The sequence below is a fragment of the Vespa crabro genome, chromosome 8, assembly GCF_910589235.1.
Source record: "Vespa crabro chromosome 8, iyVesCrab1.2, whole genome shotgun sequence".
In the NCBI taxonomy this organism is placed as follows: Eukaryota; Metazoa; Arthropoda; class Insecta; order Hymenoptera; family Vespidae; genus Vespa; species Vespa crabro.
The window spans coordinates 3,973,883-3,994,198 of record NC_060962.1 but is presented as its reverse complement, the minus strand read 5'-3'; the positions used below and the strand labels follow the sequence as shown (position 1 = coordinate 3,994,198).

The window sequence follows — 20,316 nt, the reverse complement described above, 5'->3', positions numbered from 1 at the left end:
AATGTATTATTGACAATTCCTTTATAAAAAAAATATATATATATATATATATATAAATTATAATGACATATGGCTATTTTTCAATAAAATAAAATAAAGTATTTTTTTTATTTGAATTTTTTTTTATTTTTTAACATTTAAATGAAATAGAGAAAATACGTACAGAAATCAATATCGAAAAGTAAAATGAGATGACGATATCGCGTTCCATTTTTTTCTCTATTTGTCCATTTCTGTTTTTCACACTTTAATACAACCTCTTTGACTACCTTTTTTTTTGTTAAACATATAGTATAAGGGAAGTTTGTCTTTGAGTTAGCCAGTTTCTCAAAATAGTTCTCATTATTACAAACGCATTGCCTCGTCCGCGTCGTTTCGTTAGTAGCTTATTGTGTTACATATATACAAGGTGGACTGTATAAAGCGTTGCAACGAACTATTATGTCGAGAGCTTTCAAATCCTATTTCTTTTTTTTTTGTGTGTATGTGGAACGTCGAGATTCGTTAAGGTATCTCTTGTACGTTAAACGTACCATTAATTACTTTCCTTTTATCTATTTTCTTTTTTTCAACATCGACGAGAAAGCAAATAACACTCGTTTCATATGTTTTTTTTCTTAGGAAAAATTAGAACAAAAATTATATTCTATTCATCAAATCTATATATATATATATATCATCAATTTACTCTATATATACAATATATATCTGCATAAAATAATTTGTTGTATTTTTGTTCGTTCTTTTTTCTTTTTTTTTTTTTTGAGGAATACGTAGCAACACTTCAAATGGCCCACCTTATAAAACGAATATCTGTACCTCTATTATTTTACCTCCATTCTTTCTTCTGACTTTTGATAGAGGTGAAAGAATTCTAACGGACTCGTACATTCACTCGCCACTTGCTCGTTCTCTTTTATCAACATTTTTACTGTTCCCTCATACAATCGTGTTCCTCTTTGATGCGTTTGATACCTAGCACACGCTAGTCACTTTATAATTGAATATGCGCGCGTTTCACGTAACTTTTGCCCGATAAGTTCAAAGGGTTAATATTAAAATTGAAGCTTGTTCGTTAACTTTTTCTTTCTTCTTATTTCTTTCTACACTACAGTTTCGATGCTTCCCTTTGCTTTTATCGATTTTGTCGTCAAATTTTTTTTAAACGAAAAATCCGACGGTAAAGAGGTAATCCAGTAAACAAGGCAAACTATCCAAATTAGCAGGGACGCCGTTTTTCTTTTACGATAATGTCCAACATTATACGAACAAGATAATCACGTGAAATTTTTTCAGAAATATCTTCCATTTCTGAAATATCTTCCATTTCTGAAATAGAAGATATTTTTATTAGATAAATATAGTATTTTCGTAAATAAATTTATTAAGAACTCGTTAGAAATTTTAAAACTTCTTTCCTTTTATAATAATAATCATTAATCTTCGAAATTTCTTTCTTATTGATTCTAATAGATATAATCTTTATGTTATTTTTAAATTCATACTTTAAAAATTGTTGAAACAAGTAAAGATGATCGTGTTATTATTTGAAACGATATATAATAACCTTATAATAAAATATAATATAATAATTCTACAATAACAAATATGTATGTAATAATTTTATAATTTTATGATAACATATATATATATATATATATATATATATATTCATATATTATTTGATATTTACATTAATTACATATATTATTGATTTTTGGCGAAAATAATATTTAAAAAAATATCTTATGAAATAAATAAATAAGAGTTGCAAAATTTTCAAGAAGAAAAATGTTTTGCATAGAAGGTCGAGTAGTAAAAGGGTACACTAGTATGTTCTACGTAGTACGAGTAACAGCAAGCATGTGGCTTTCGCATTCTCGCACATTCAACTCAACTCATCTACCATTTCTACCCTCTTTCTTCGTACTCTGACCCTCCCTTCTAAGTTCACGTCCGGACGATGACTAGCCTGCACATCGCCTTCCTCATTATTCTTTTTTTCAATTTTCACGACGCTCTCTGCGTGCCGGCTTCTTCACTTTTCTTGTTTCTTTTCTTTCTTCTTTTCACCCCTCTATGGTGACATTCTCGAACGTGACGCTGAACTGATGCATTCTCTTTCTTTCTTTCTTTGTTTCTTTCTTTCTTTGTTTATTTCTTTCTTCTTTTCTTTCTTCTTTCCTTTCATACTTTCTTTCTGTCTCTCTGTTTGTAGTAGAACTTCGTCAAATACAATACTCTTAAGATATTATAAAGAATTTAATTAAAACAAAAACTTTTTTCTTTGTTTTCTTTTTTTTCTTTTTTTTTTTTCTTTTTGTTTCGAGGAAAGATACAGATATAAATTTAAACAAATATAATTACATGAAGTTAAGGGAGAATTGTATTCATTACAATGAATTCGTGTTCTTAATAAATAACGTAGATCGATCAAGTAGATTCAATTGTAAATTTTTATCATTTACATTTATCATTGACGTATCGTCGATAATTCATCTGCCAAAAATTGAAATAATAAAAAGGTCTAAGGTATACCCAAGAGAGAAACTTAATATTTATGTGAAAGTCATAATAAATCGTGAAACATTTTTCGATGTATCGAACTTTCGATCGAGAAGGGATGTGTGACGATAATATCGAGATCATATTTACCAACCGATAAAACCATCCTCGATATAGAAACGCGTTCTTAAATAATTCAACCGAGACATATTTACATTCGTTTTATCTGAAACAAGTATCATGATACTGAAAAGTTACTTTCCTTTTTTTATACTTTCTTTCTTTCGAAGCATTCTTTCGAACGTACTAGAGAATTAAATTCAAAGTTTGAGCGTAAAAGAGACAGGCTAAAGGGCATCGAAGAAGGAAGGGATCGGGGATGGTGGGTGGAGGTAGGTGGAGGTGGATGGAGGTTCTATGAGAAAAACGCGATGAAAGGTGGGCTTTAACTGGTGGAAACAATCTTCCTCGTTGTATAAGATCTTATAGATGTGGCGGTGGTTAAAGGCGTCGTTACCTTTGGAAAGTACCGTGTTCCGTTTGAACTACAACCATTATGGTGATGATGAAAACAATTATGCTTCACCGGTGTGCTGGCACAGCTCGAAAAGTAATTAAGATGGCGATCGAAGAAGACCGACGGCTTATTCCTTCGAACCTGAATCTCGTAAGGAAAGAGCATTGCGTTTTTTCTTTTTCTCTTTTTTGTCTTTTCCTCTTTTTCTCTTTCTTCTTTTTTTTCTTTTTTTTTTCTTTTTTTCTTTTCTTTTCATCCCCACGAGAAGAGTCTCATAAATATTTATGAGAAGTTTCCGTTTCATTAATTTCCTGAAATATTCGAATAAACTCATGATTGGTGTACCGTTTACGCCTTTTATAATAATTAAGAAAATTACGTCTCTTTTAAATATAATTTCGATCAATCTCAAAAAAAGCAACATGATTCAAAAATTTACATACATATATATATATATATATATATATATATATGTATCAATTATGTTCAAATATTATATTATTAACTCGCGCCGATTTAAGAAGACGTTATTCATTCAGAAGAACAAAGTTCGAATCGTCAAAAATCAACTTGAAGTATCGATTTTCTGAATGCATTTTCAACATCTAAGTTATAAACTCGTTCAGAGACCGAAGAAATTTGAAATTTTCAGACGGTGTAGTTCGTCGTCGAACCCACTCCTTCTCCAAACCTCCCACCCTCCCCATTCTTAGAGGGGGTCGATGACATCTATTTTCAGAGGTTATAATTCACCTCGCCTTCCAGCCAGTTCCCTGTGGAAAGTTCTCAAACTTAGATTAGCGATTCAATTTGGGTCGCTAGTAAATCATCCTTAAAATCGTTTTTTAATCGGGACAATGTGTAACGAACGAAAACGTCCGCTTTCCTCGATCTCAAAGAGAAAAGAAGAAGCGTTACCTTTTCCAGTTTCTCTCTCCTCGACTTCCTTTCAACTTCCTCCAGTTACTTGTTCGGCTCGATGCGTTTGCTCTCTTCTCTGCCACTCTGGCACTCGTTCAAACACCGAGAAAAGAATAATAGCCCCAGGAGTGACTATACTAACGATGCTTTTCGTGAACGTCTTGCATTGAAAACACAAGAAATAATTCCTTGATTTGATTTCTATATTTCTTATCTATGATCAGATTAGAAGAGAGAATAATATATATATGATATTATACAATGTTTTATTCTTTATTGATCAATTTAAAAAAACGAAAGAGTATAATATTATAGATATATGGAGTGTATAAATTTTGATATAAAAAGCAATATGTGATAGTAATAAAAGTTATATTCTCAAATTCATAAAATAAATTTTGCATAAATATGGGAGAAACAAATCAACACCAGAATATTTTATGTATGAGCGTTAGATAGAAAAATATATATATATATATATATATATATATATATATATATATAAAATGATAGATAGATAGATAAATAAAAAGATACAGAGAGAAAGAGAAAGAGAGAGAGAGTGAGAGAGAGAGAGAGAGAGAGAGAGAAATAAAGAAATAAAGAAAGAGAGAAAGAAAGAAAGAGAAAAATGTAAAATATTAAGTGAAGGACTATGATAGAAGTTTCCTTTATGAAAAATAATCTGCGTTTCTCATAATATCATTTCAAGCATTTTCTTGGTGGTAATGGAAGAGCTTTGATGTTTTCCCGATGGAATCTTTTTTATCTCTCTTTTTTATTTTCTTTCTTTTTATTTTCTTTCACGTTTCCTCGTCCTTGCCACGCATTGCGGTCTTTATGAAATAATTAATTAAGAAGACGACGTCGGAGAAACTAAGGTCGAGAATAAGAGGCTTTTCAGTCGTAATATATATTTTGGTATTATCCTACGCTGATGTTTTCCTAGCGAAATATTCCTCACTAGATAATTCTTGATTCATTGTTGATAAATGATAAGCGAGATCGTTGTCCATTGCCCAAAGAAAAAAATCCGACATTGAATCTGAAGAATGATTGATTTATTGTCTTCTATTATTCCTAATGGATATACCTACTTTAAACAATAATTTTTTTATCATCGTACTTTATATTGATATTGTATTATATGTCGTACTATTGTATTTTTTTTTTTAAATATATCATCTATCATATTTTTCTTTCTTTATGAGTTAAATATATATATATATATATATGAAATGGAGTATTTTTAAATGAACATATATATTTACATAAATGTAGAATGTTTAATATATAGTATATACACACGCATGTAGGCGCGCGTACACATACACACACACACACACACACACACACACACACACACACACACAAATGCATATGTATTTTATTTTATGAAACGTAGATAATACATGTACCTATAATTTTTTTTTCGTATCGGAGAGATAGCCCGAATTATATTTAACCAATCACAAAATCCATTATTTTTCGAAATCCATTCGACCGTAAACAATTATTTTTTCTTTTCTCCCGCATTAATTCCAGCTAAAAAAGAGATAGAATAAATTTCAAAATCACCGACGTTTTCTCGTATCCATACGAATATCTGGCGTTACATTTGCGAGTAAAAGTACATCGAGTACACATAAATTTCGAGAAAAGCGACAGATATTTTGATTTCGATCGTATCGAGGTTTGCAGACTAAAAGTATATTTGTCTCGTTATCAGGGCATATAGACATGAGAAGGAGAGAATGAGAAAGACGTCGAACGAGAGAGAAAGAGAGAGAGAAAGAAATATATAGAATATAGAGCGCGAGTAGAGTGGACATTCGCGTCAAAAGTCAGCGGAACTAAATTGATGCACGAGCACTCAGTGTACTTACCGTTTTTCAAAGTTCTCAAAGTCGAGTAATTTGTGATTGCACGTTTGTCTTCTTTCCGGAGAAAATGGTAAGGTAGAATATTTTTGGTCGAATGAAAGAAATGCGAGAACTGATGATGAATAAAACGAAGAAAAAGAGAGAAGATCTAAGAGAATGAAAAAGTGAGAGATAGATAGAACGAGGAGGGAGAAAGAGAGAGAGAGAGAGAGAGAGAGAGAGAGAGAGGGAAAGAGAGAGACGAAGAAAAACTTTTCGGACCGCGAACTAATAATCGAATCCCAAACTTTTTGTGGAATTGGTTTCTACTCCCTTACTGCCACTGTTTTTTCCTTTCTTTTATTTTATCTTTAAATACTTCGGAAATAAGGATTTTATTCTCTCTCTCTCTCTCTCTCTGTCTGTCTCCTCTTCTCTATCATTCCTTTTTTATACTCTTAACTATCTCTCGTTATAAAAATACAATATACATAATTCTTCATGGAAATGACCTGGGAACGAGCAAGGATTAATGGAATATCATCTAGAAGATAAAGAAATTGTCATAGTAATCTGAAAACGTATAAGATGAAACAGAATAATATTTAAGAAAAAAAAAAAAAAATAATAATACTAAAGAAAGAGAAATGAAATTATAATTAAAATAAAACATTTTTTGTTTGAATCTTGATAGCTATAAAAAATGAATTGAACATCGTAAATATTTTAATTAATTAATATCTTCTATTGAACAAAATAATTGATGTAATATTCTTATCCTGATGGCTTATGTTATATATCGATTCATCGATTGAAGTCAACCTCTTAGCGCTATTATGGTACAGAATGAAATGAGCCGAAGGCAGAGTGCAATTAGTATCAATACGTTCTATCCAGAATTATATATCCTTTATCGAATACACTTCGAGTAGATCGTTAATTACCAATGATAATAAGGATTTCAAGTATTGTTCAGAAGAAAAATAAAAGAAACATTTATTTAGAATAGAAAATTGAAAATTATATGAACATCGATTCTTTATATTTAATGCAATTTAATCGATTAATTTAACGTTGATTTAATTAATGAAATTTCAAAATAATGTCAAATGCATCCTGATGGTTAACCAATGTGCAAATATAATTCGAAAGCTTATTAATTTAATAATATCTCCGAAATCATTGTTTAATCAATCAGTTAGAATAAAATCGATCCGGAATATCGAGGAAAACGCGTTCCATCGGATTTAATAATACAGTGGGTGAGCGTATCGCGCAAATGAACACCCCGAGGATCGTAAGGAGGAGCTAGATAGGAGAGCTCGAGGCACTCTTGTGGTTCGGGTGCCACTTAGGCACGACTCACGACCCGTTGCAGCTGTCTCGCCATCCAACTCGACGATGTACTTGCGTTACGCGTAACAGAGAGCTAGAGGAAGCAGAGAGAACGTTCTCCTTCGGTTTGACTTGAAGATCGAATATCTCGACATTCATTTCCTTTGATAATGGTCGCTAATATTAATAAAGATCTTTTCCGAATGAAATAATATATTGTATGTATATATGATTATTAATAAATTATATGGACTTTTGTTATTATTGATACGAACTTTTATCAAATAATTGAGTATTTATCGAATAATCGAGTATTATATCATTAATTTTATATATTAATATAATTAATAATTATTAAATTTCTTATTACACGCATATAATTAAATTTAATATTAATAAATAAATGTAGGATTTAATTTAATAAATCAATGGGCTATAATGAAATTCATAATCGTATTATGATCAATTAAAAAATTCTTCATTGTTTTTTCATTCTTATAATAAATAGAAAAAAGAAAAAAATAAATATGAAGATTATAGAATATGGGCGAAAATGTCAACGTGAACGTAATGTTTTACAGTTACATTTACATCGTACGATCTAGTTCCAAATGGATCGAGCTATTGGTGCTTTTGTATTCCACAGTCTTTGCAAGGGAAGCAGCGAGCCGAATACTTTGACGCGAGTACTCGTAGCCCGCTTTGCCTCCCTCTTTGCATCCGTTTCCGGTTTACATTTACCTTTCGATGTTTCATTGTTGAAATGCGAACGTGCATGCCGCGATACCGGGTGGGGATAAAAATGGTTTGACCTAAATACGAACGAAGGGAGAGGGTCACCTCGAGCGAAAACACAGAGTGAATTTTTTGGATGCCTCCATAGTCTCGAATGGTTACGGGTGCCAAGTGTTTCGTTAAACTCATCCCAATGAGTTTCTCTTATATTTTCATTTCTTTCCATTGGAAGTAAACTCACGTTTCGAAAATAATACGGTTTGGCAGAGAATAAAATGGCAGCTTTTCGAAGGTACTATCAAATTTTATCCCGATAAGGGATCGTATAAAGCGATCTAAATTTTACTTTCTTACGTCTCTGTTCTTTAATACGTTAATAAACAAATAAAACATTGAATAACGTATTAAAGTTTATATGATAAAGGATTACCCGTAATAATGAGAGTTTTTATTTGCTCGAATAAAGAAAGAAAGAAAGAAAGAAAAAAAAAAGAAAAACAACGAGAAAGCAATACACCTCTAATGTCAAAGAGGATAAAAGATTATCGTTTACGTTCGAAATAGATTCCGAGTTTCGATTTTCTCAAAGAAGTGGATAACTCGGGAAGAACTCGTAGAAAGAAACGAAAGAAAGGAAAGAGAACTGGTATTCTCCTTTCCGTAATCGTTCGCCGTTCGCTTAGACGAAATGTGGAAGAAAAGAACGTTTCTTCGAGGATCAGTGAGCAGAGAAATGCGAGTGTTTACGCGGTTAGATGCACACGCGGATAACACAAAGGCGTGGACATGCATATATACTTACTTCTGTCATTTCACTTGGAATCGTTCATTCTTATCTCGTTTATTGCGATATTATACGTTTTTATTTACACCCCTATGAACATCATTTTTATCACGTTAAAACATACATAACGATATAATCCGATGAAATTGTTTATCTTTTTTTTTTTTTCTTTCCTATTCTTTAGTTTCAACTGTTCAATTATATCAATCTAAGTTTGGATTGCTTACATAATGATCCGATTGATAAAGGGTTGAAAGAAAGAAAGAAAGAAAGAGAAGAGGATGCGATTGATTTCTTTTTTAAAAAGATTCTTCGAAAATCTATTCATTTTTCTTCTTCTTTTTTTCTTTCTTTATTTCTTTCTTTCTTTCTTTTTTCTTTGAATGAAACTATGTCAATGATTTTTATAACGATGTGATCCTTATCGCAAAGTATACTATCAAAATGAAAATCTCTCCACTTACCCATAGCAGGAGCATAGATGTTCAAATATAGACAGTCTTCACTTTGGTTTCGCAAATGAGGTAGCAATCTTCTCAGATATTCCAGTCTTCCTTTAGGCATGCGCTCGAGAGCCTCTTGCTCAATCGAGATATTTGGAAGTTTTTGAGGACAAACTGGACCGACCGAGTCCATTACTCTGAAAAAATTAAATTTTTTTAGAATATCTTTTCATTGTTCTATTTATTTCGATAAAATAAATGTAACAACGAATGATATTAATTAATTATTTATTAATGAATTATCCTTTATAATAAGAATAATAACGATAATAAAAAAATATACATTGTTATTGATTAGAAATAAATCCAGTCGGTAAGATAGATTACTCTGCCATTCAGATTTAATCATATATTTTGTGTGTATATATATATATATATATATATATATATATATATATATATATATATGTATGTATGTATGTAAGTATATAAAATAACAAAATTGTCTACATGTATATTTTAACATCTATATATTTATTTACAAGCACAGAAATCTACTTTATCGACTGTATTAATGGATTATATAATATTATATAAATCTATAATAAAAAAATATGTATATGTGTAAATGAATCGTTCATTGATAATATTTATAAAAGAAAATAATATACTATTATTTAAAAAATAAAAAAATTCAATCATTAGCTATTACCATTTTTAGATTAACGTAATAAATGTAATAAATTAGATATCGATGATATACGGACTTAATTAACATTTATGTTGCCTATTAATTTTTGATAAAATATAAATGTATATGACATTAATTAGTCTTTTAATGGAATTATTATCTTAACCATTTCGTATAAGGATCGTAAAAGAGTCAAGTTTGTGACAATGGCCTGTCGTTAAAAATATAAGAAAAAGGAAGAAAATAAATTTAATAGCGATCGTAAGAATACGTTCGATCTTGGGTTACAGATTCACCGATATTGGCAAGATGAAACTCAACAGAGATATATGTTGCATTCGCGTCAAGTTAAATCTTTCGTTATATCACATCGTACATAAAATAGAAATGTATCGTAAATATTCGAAGAAATTGTTAGGAGGACATATTGCACGTAAACGTGAATAATGAATTTTTTCGTTGATTTAACTGGAATATTTGAAAACTCGACGAGTCCACGAAGGTTACAATTATTAAGCAAAGATTGCAAGAACTGATACCGACGAAACTTCTCAAAATTACTGTCTTCCTTTTCAGAACATAACTTGGAACATAAATTTAATGCCGAATGATTTACTTGCGTGAAGTTAACTCACGGTTAGTTTTCAATTTTCCAAATTGTTGAATCCTTGCCAATTTCTATCTATAGGGTAACGCGTTTACTCTATTGTCGCGTTTAAAATCTTTCATGAATTTGTCGTTAGAAAGAAATGAAAGAGGATCATTTCTTCGCTTTAAATTTTTATTTAAGACAAATTTTTTGTTTTTGACTTAAATTAATTACTTTCTTATTTTTCATTGAATCCATTCGATTTAAATATTTAACAAAATTTTACGACGGATAGATATGAAATGTATCGTTAATGTTTCTTTCTTAAATCTGACTCTCGTCAATTTCTCATACTTGCCGTAACTAAAGAGTATATATTTAAAGTGGAAGAAGGAAGAATAGAAAAAAAAAAAGAAAAAAATAAACGAAAAGAAAAAAGGAAAAGAAAGAGTGAAAAAAACAAACCTGACACCTTCCCAAGGGCTGGGTGCCCTTGTTGGAGAGAATCTGTTGCTCCCAACGGGTGGTGTAGCGTAGGGTATTCCAAGATAGACGTCGATCGGCTTGAGGAACTTTGCGTTCTCGAAGGACCTGATCAAGCCCTGAACCTCGCCGTAGCGAGTTTGCACGATCCGCGGATTGAGCTTACTCTTGATCGAAAGGGAATAGGCTGTTGGCTGAGCGATCAGGAGGCAAAGTAATAACAGCGGAAGGAGTTCCATCGCGAATCAAATCTCGCACGGCGACAAGCGGTATCCGCTATCGATCACCGGCCCACCAAACGATCCCTCTTCATTTAGCCACCGTGGCACAACGACGATTACCTGCCAAAAGCGATGCAAGGACCCATTGCCCTTGCCACCTCTGAAAAAAAAAAGGAATTATTATACGACGTCAGTATAATCGCTTTTTCCTTTTTATAAATGACTCCATTCTGTATTTTTATTATTTTTATATACCCAGGTAATACGTTAGATCTTACTATACAACGAATCTACTTTTATATATTTGATAAAAGAAAAAATGTAATTTATTATAGATGAACTATTGAAATTATTTTTCTTTTTCTTTTCTTTTTAATTCAACTTTTCCTACATATTATTTTTATACGATTAATTAAATTTCTATTTTGAAGAAAATTGTATTCAAATATCTTACAAAAATGATTGAATTTATTCAAAAATTCTAATTTCTTATTTAATTTATTTCAACGTCACAGTCTTCTCATTTTCTTTACTTATCAAGTAAATTATATCTTCACGAAGTTATCAAGATTCTATTAAAAATATCTCACAAATATTTCAACTATTTTATTTTTCCCCTCTTTCCTTTTTTGCACCTCCACCCTATCCTTGCCTATTCTACGTGTCTCGAATTTATTGCTTCTCTCTAACCATTCTTCTCTTCTCTTTCCTCATTTTCTCGAGGAGTTATCCTTCTCAATATGATTAGACGATAATACCACAGTATGCGTGGTTTATGAGTCCCTGAGAGAGATAGTACTTAGATGCCATGATAAAAGCTTTGAAGAGTCTTCTCTCTATGAAAATCACTAAACTTTAGGTACTTAGAACAACGTACGATGAATATTTTAGAAACATTAATTAAATCGTCGAAGAGAATGATTATTAACAAGTTGGAGAGAATATATCGATTGATAAAATAATATACAAAAAACATTATACGACAACAAACCGAGAAAGTAAAGTTTTTATAACGAGAAAATAATGTGTTCAAGTTAGATCTCGAATGACGTTAAATGGATACCGAAAAAAAAAAGAAGAAGGAGGAAAAAGATATTTTTTTTTTTAAGAGTACTATTAAATTGTACATTTTGTCGTATCTTTCCTCGTAAATTCTGAGAAGCGTGGAATCTTGGCCGGGGGCAACGAATTAACGCGTTCATTACTCACCAAGCTAGGTACCTGTCTTATATCGTACTACTAGACGTTTTCATATAGCTATAGATTGGTTCTCGTAGTTATCGGTGAAAATTAATCAGTCTCTGACAAAATACATCTCTTGTATCGATTTATATTACAGTAGGTAAGTCAACAGGCAATTGGTAGATAGATATTTATGAGGTAAGACGTTTATATATGAATACACTCAAATCTTATAGACACGTAATACACATAAATATATTTGGAATTCTATCATTATCCTTATATTATAAATATTTTAATATTCGAACAATAATTATTTAATTTTTCTTAAAAGAAAATAATTTATTAATAATTTTAATTCAACATACTTTTGTTAAATATAATTCTAATGATTATTTTTATTTTGTATTTATTTTCTTTTTCTTTTACATATAATACAAACTATTATATATAATCTATATAGGATCTAATAATTAATAATTGTTTTACGATAATATATTTTTAGATGTTCAATGATCTATAACCTTACAATAATCACACATTCGAGCTAATTAATCGAGATAACATAATAGGTTACTCATTAGAGTAGGTGATAAAACGTGGGGTAAAGTGATCGATGGAGATAGGGGAAGTGGGAAGGAAGGAGTGTCGAGCAATGAAAGGGAGGAAGATAGAAAGGAGAATGTAACTGAGTGCACTCGTACGTGGAACCATTATGGAAATCAGTACTTATCGGCTCGGAAAGGAAGCTGAAAATTCAGCGTCGCGTAACAGGATCACGTCTTTCTCGTCGTCATTTGCGAGAAGAAGGAATGCTACGAAGGATCTTAGGAGTTCTCGGAAGAGAGAACGTGGATCAGCTATTTCGCACGTATTACTTTTCTTGATAATTTCTTTTCCTTATCGACGGAGCTCGATTTCTTTTCCATATTTTTGATTTGATATTTCTTTCATCTTTTGTTGTTTCCGATCGATCGTAACGGATTCGATGTTATTACATTACGTGACGAATTGCAAAATCAAATAATAAATGTTTATTCGTTTGAAACGAGATTTTAGTTAATTAAATACATTTTTTAATAACAAACGATGAGTTTTATTCTTTTTATTATTATTATGATTATTTGTTTTTTTTTCTTTTTTTTTTTTTTAATTTGATATCCATCCACATGATCTGTTAGGTTCGACCGTTCTGATTCAATTAAATTACCATTGAAATTAAAATAAGATTTTGTAATTTTTTCTTATATCGTAACTATCTTTGAAAGTTACGTTCAAATGTACATTGAAATTATTCAATAAGTTATTGATTATAATGTTAAAATTGATATCATTTATTCGGAATAATTTAACTTTTTCATTACTACAACAGTTGGAAAGAAAAGTCTCTAGATGAATTTCTTCCGATAATTCGATATTTCAATAATCTTTATAATCGTTTTCATAGTCTTTCAAAGTTTAGTTCACCATCTGTTGGATAAGGAAAAGATATTACTTAAGTTAAACTTTGTTATTCCGAAACTTACCATTCGAGCCGATCATCGAGTTCAATTAACTGCTTCAGCTACTTCTATCGAAGATTTACCAGCCGGTGGACTCTCGTAACGGTAAGATTTTTACCGATAGCATCTTCGTTCTTGTACTTTTCTTTCGAACCGAACGACTTCCACCGTTAATCGCTGATCGATAGGACGTTGTTAATGATTTTTTCAGTCTCACGCCTACGCGAGTTTCCTTTTGACTCATAGCATGAATCACTGGATGAGTCTATTCACGAATTAAAATTTTTCACGTTTGTCAAAGTTTATCATGATGTTCTTTGTTAACTTACTCGTCTTTCTTGTTTCATCGTTTAACCGATCGATCGATCTTGAATAAATCTCACTCATGAAATCCTTTCTAACCTGAAACAGAACAGAAATATTATATTAAAAATACAATTCCAATGTCATAATTAATTATATAAAATTACAAAAATATCTTTTACATTTCGTTAGATTTTTCTTCGGTCGATATGCATTTGGTTTTATAATTATGTGAAATAATATATTACAAGATATTGTTATTTCATTATACTGCATTTTCAATGAATGTTGAGTTTGATAAAAGTAAAAAAAAAAAAAGAAAAGAGAAAAAAGAGAAGTGTATACATTTACAATGTATTTTATGTTTTCAATCCAAATGACTCATGATATAAAAAAAATATATATTATAAACTCGGGAATAATATATATATTATAAAAGATATAAACTTGTTAGAAGAGAACAAACCATACAAATAAGGACGATTAATAAACTACATGCGTAGCGCTACGTGATTCTAACAAATACGAATTCTAATCTTAACTGAAACACATAGAATACTATATATATATATATATATATATATATATATATATATATATATATATATATTGTTTGAAAATCTTTTTTTAGTAACTTTGATATTGTTAGTTCGTTATTAAGAAGTTATTAAGATAATAAGAGTATCATGTTATTAGATTATTTATACTATTTTTTCATTATTCAAATTTAGATGAAACACTTATACTCTCTTAATTAGGATCAATTCAAGTTCTAGCTCTTTGAGGAAATTTTTATCTACAAACCTACCGTTAAGCTCGGAGATCTTACAGTTATCTACGTGTAGAATTTGCATATAAATCGACGTTATATAGCCTCTTCGAAGATGACTGTGAGAACGAGATAAGAAATTATGAAAATAAGCAGAATCTATGAATGTGAAAAGAATTTGGAATGGGAACAAAAGCATTCATTGTATAGCCCACGATTGATAAAATTATTTCTTGATTTTAATATAGTACTCGTTGCGTGTTACATGTTAACGTTAGACTCGTTTGTGTTAACATAATTAAAATTTAACATAAATAGTTGAAATTTTTTTTTTTTTATAAATAAAAGCGACCTCGAATTCTTCGATGTTAAGAAATTCTCTCGAAGATAGTTTTAATTAGTTACAAAGTTGTTACTTACAACTTGTTAGCTAGATTGAATATCTTTAAAGAGATAGGGATATACCAAGGTTGGGATTATTTTTAACATTACACGTTTATTCTCATATACCTAAAAAAATTTACAATAACGCTAGATTAAAAACAATACATTGATCTATTATATCCTTCATTCTTTCAAGAGTGTTAATTAAATCTTAATTTATCTAAACTCATTATTTTTGTTCGTATTTGTAGTAAAAAAAAAAGAAATTACATAATGTAAAACTTATAATTACTACTCTAACATAATTATACTATATTAATAGTAAAAACAATTTATATTTATAAAAGAAAATCAATCATTGAATATGAATTAATGATCAAAGATTTTTTTTTGTGTAAAAGAATAATACTAATTACAAAAATACACGAGTAAGTAATGAGTTAACATGGTCGTTGTAGAGTATTCGACATCGTTAAAAATATATCAACTTAAAGTACTGACGTAAGAAAATTTCAAGGTAAATACGATAACCTTGAAATTAATTAGTCAGCGTAAGATTTTACGTCAAATCAAAGGAGCTCTTTTCATAACAGCAAAATAACGTAGTACCTACGTATGTAAGTTCGTAAAGAAACTTCATTTCATGAACAAGAACGAAGGAAGATCATTAAGGGAGCGTAGGAAGGACAATTACGTGGTTTATTCGCCCTCATTAAACTCTTATTAGTACGACCTACTCTCTCCGAAATAGATAGAATAAGAGAGAGAGAGAGAGAGAGAGAGAGAGAGAGAGAGAGAGAGAGAGAGAGAGAAAGAAAGAGAGAGTAAGAGAGAGAGAGGATTACTTGAAAACACGCGTAACACTCGTGAAAACTCATTCGAAATTGATCGAGAGATAACACAAACGAAGAGATTATCATTGCGAATAGACGGCAAACGTAATTAGCTCCATTCGAATGTAATTACTAGCCAAAGGGGTACTGAGATTCGTGAAGCTTTAGCCGTCATAATCATTGAGTCAGTCGATACATTGGTTTGACGATGGAATAAGACGATTCGTGCCGGAACTTTTCCAATTAAATTACTGTGGTTATGCTTGGTAAGACTCAACCTCGAAATAAATAACGCGATAGTCTCGTGGAAATTTGATTAGTGGTGATTCGAATAAAACTTTTGCTCGAATTACATGACCTGAAAGTGATTGATAGTTCTCTCTTTTCTACTTATTCAATTTTTTTCTGTTCTTTCTTCATTTCATTTTTATTTTTTTTTTCTTTTTCTTTTTCTTTTTTTTTTTTTTGTTATTTTTCCGCGAAATGATCCATTTTCTTTCTTCTTCTCGATTGTGCAAATATCAAAAAAACAATATTTTTACTTGTACTTTTTATTATATATTCATCGTCGTTTATATTTTTATTTGTTTAATTGTTATATTTTTTCTTTATTTTGTAGAATGTTTTCTAAGAATATTCAAATTATTTTTCTCCTTCTTTTCGTTTTGTTATTATAAATAATCAATTCTTTAGGATTATTTTTCGTTAATTATGTTCTACGTGAATTGATAGAAATATAGATAGTATATATTTGTGTATGGAGACTTCATCGAGATTTATTGAAGCTTAAATGACAACATTTACAACGTCACTGCGATGATACATCTTTCGATAACGTTGAAACGAGAGAAATTATTTTGACGTTTAACACATGACCCGAGATAACTCCGTTTACCGAGGAACACCTAGTTTCTTTCTATCGTCATCAACCCCTCTCATCCTCTTTTTTCAATCTTTTTCACCGACGAACCATTATGGAAAAGCGCACAATCGATTTCTCTGTGCGCGAACGATCCGCGAAAAACACTTTACGATCAGTGCTCTTTAAGCTTTTAAACGCACGACCGAGACGATGTCAGGGACGATAAGCGACGCGATTTATCATCGGACTAGCACTGCTGAGAAAAATCCGTGTCAGCCGTTCTTTCAAAACTACGACCATCATCGAGCTTCGATTGTGTGCATCATGCAAGTCAGTTGAATATCTTTTTGACGAATTTCACATTTTCAGAATAACCAACTGTTTTTTTTGTTTTTTTTTTTTTAATTTTAATGATCCCATTTTTTTTAGTACGTTCCCGATTTTTCGTATCTTTTTTTTTTTTTCTTTCTATTCTTTCTTCGATATAATACTATAACACCATTTCATTCCTTTATTTATTAAATTTAATCGTATCTATAAGTTTACTTTTTATATACAATAAATTATTCATATGCATATATACTTTTGAATGAATTTGTGATTTAGTAAAAGAAATAAACGTTCTAATTTAGAGATAGTAGATTAATACGAATGATGTTCGAATAATTTATATCAGCTTTAAGAAATTCTTTCTTAACACGGGAATAAATCTGCACTAATGGAAATCGTGATAATAAATAGTGAAACAATAAAGTGTTGACTGAAATTCATTCGTTTTAGTAAGCTATAAAATGGTGAAGGATTTGTACGTGCACGCAACTCTTGCTATAAACCATAACTTGCTTGAAACTCGATTAGTATGTAACTCAATAAATGAACGGAGCGTAAACTCCTAAGTACCTCGGGGAGCTTCGAAATCCGTGTAACTCGTAAGCACAAGCGTCAATATAATAATCCTGATCGATAATGAATATCAGCGGAACGATTAACCAAAGATATGGTGAGTGATTTGGCCAGCGATTATAATGAGTCAACGTGACGATGAAATACTTCAACTTAACGCTTTTAATCAACCATGACCCTCCCCATTATACTTTGTTCCTCCATTTTATCAAATCTTTAAAGATTTACTCTTACGATTTGTTTAATGTTTATTCCCGAAGTCATATCATTTCAAATCGAATACTTTTAAATTAGATTAGAAATATTAGCTTTTGAGATTTAACATTAGATTTAATCAATCAAAATTAACCGATCTCGAGATTTTTCTTTTTCATTTTAAATAAAAATCTATACTTTCAATTTCATCGTACATTTTCTTAAAACATTATAATTTATCCTATTACATCTATATACGATAGATATAAATTCTTTTCTTAATTTTCTTCTATTTGTTCTGAAATACATTAGTAGATATATATCTTAATATTTATATAGCAATAATATGTATATAGATCTTGATTAATAAAATTATCATTGAATTCATAAATAATGAAATTATTATTTTCTATATAAAATATTTTATGTACTTCTGAAAAGTTGTTAAAAAAGAAATAAATTAATATTCTCTATTAACAAACAAATTCATATTATTAAAATTTATGATAAATATTAAATATAAAAGTTTGATATATTTTGTTTTTACAAACTTAATCTCTGCCTCTCTCCTTCTCTCTCTCTCTCTCTCTCTCTCTCTCTCTCTCTCTCTCTCCTTCTCTCTTTTTGTGTCTATTTCTCCTCATCTTTGGTTCATTTTTCATTCGTATCTCGCGGGATGCCGTTTGAATTTCACGAAATAATTAATCTAACCGTGGAAATTGCTTTCGAGCATCGGGAGGTACCTTCTCCATATTTGTCTGTACTCATGGAATTCGCAAAGCGACATACACGGTTCCGGCGGACTGCCTTTAATCAGCCCAGTAATATGTATATTAGTGTGAGCTCGGGCTCTTGTAAACGCAATTAAACAGCGCCGTCATGGAAAAGTGTGAACTCTGAAAACAAGAAAGACAGAGGCGCGATGCTGCGCCAACTCTCACAACTCTTCTTCTGCATCTTCTTCTCGTCGACGTAACGTACCATCCGAACCGTGCCAAATTAAAACGTAGCTGCAAATTACTTCGCATGCATTCGCGTAATTTCATTCTTGTATGATATATTATTATTATTATTATTATTATTATTATTATTATTATTATTATTATTATTATTATTATAATTACATTATTATTATTATTATTATTATTATTATTTTACATCTTGTATACCTAGGTAAGATATTTCTATTTTTCAGATATGTAATAATGAGCTAAGAATAAATATTTCTTAAATTAGTTTTTAAGTAACGTAAAGATTTAATTGACACGTCTAACTTTGAATGAATATTGAAGTTACGCATGTATATGTACACTTAATTAGGATAATGCTTGGCTTAACACTCAGGAAGCGTAGATTTAAAAGAAAATAATTATTATTATTTAATAAGGAAAAATAAAACGAGGACATGATAATACTTTGTTAGAAAAAAATTCAAATAAACGGAAATGATTTTTTTTTTTTTTTTTTTTTTTTTTTTTTAACAAAAATTTGATATTTTTATATTATTTCATGTTATAGTTCACGCGCGATCATTTTTTTTCTACTATCAGATATAATAACAATTATTTATTGTTTGCAAGAATAATTATTAATTATTTATAACAATTATTTATAACAAATAGTTTATAACAAATTATTATATATATACATATTATAAATACGTTTTATAAAAAGTTATTTTTTGAAAATTTTTAACGAATTGTTTATAACAATTTATTCAATTTATAGATAGATTTGTGCATATCTACATATGTATTACGTAATAACAATTAATAGAAAATCGATAATTGAATTGTTTATAACAAATTGTTTATAATAAATTCTGTTATATAATATTGATCATATAATATTTATTATATAATATTGATTAATAAAAAAATTGATTATTGAAATTGTTTATAACAAATTGTTTATAAACAAATTGTTAAACAATTATTATTGTTATACAGAAAGATAGAAAAAAATCTACTCTTTAAAACGGTCTTTGTTTAAACTTTCTATGATTTTTAGTTTCGGAGATATTCATATATTAATAAAACAGTATTTACATAAAGAAAAACTGACCTATATAATTTCTTTGATGAAGGCATTGACACAGTGACCTACATAAATTTCTGGAATTTACTCGAGACTTGTCAGCTGGCCAACGTAAACCGTCTTTTTTTACTACTACTACGCTTAGCTAGTATACACTGGTTTCTTATGAATGAATGACGAATAGTAATATTTTGAAAGGCGATATCTTCGTAATGGAAAATCGTAGAGACATGATACATAGATCATTTTAAAGGGAAAAA

General features: G+C 29.9%; 1 protein-coding gene across 5 annotated transcripts in view; it reads right to left on the bottom strand.

The window, feature by feature from the left end:
- Nucleotides 1-20,316, bottom strand: part of LOC124426272 (neuroligin-4, X-linked) — a 232,320-nt gene that overhangs the window by 152,121 nt on the left and 59,883 nt on the right. For all 5 annotated transcript variants that reach the window (XM_046967760.1, XM_046967762.1, XM_046967761.1 and 2 more), the window contains exons 3-5: nucleotides 13,795-14,172; nucleotides 10,848-11,246; nucleotides 9,124-9,299 (exon numbers count right to left, since the gene is read on the bottom strand). In XM_046967760.1, coding sequence (XP_046823716.1) covers nucleotides 9,124-9,299; nucleotides 10,848-11,104 — 433 coding nt within the window. In that variant the 5' untranslated portion in view covers nucleotides 11,105-11,246; nucleotides 13,795-14,172. The remainder of the gene's footprint in view (nucleotides 1-9,123; nucleotides 9,300-10,847; nucleotides 11,247-13,794; nucleotides 14,173-20,316) is intronic.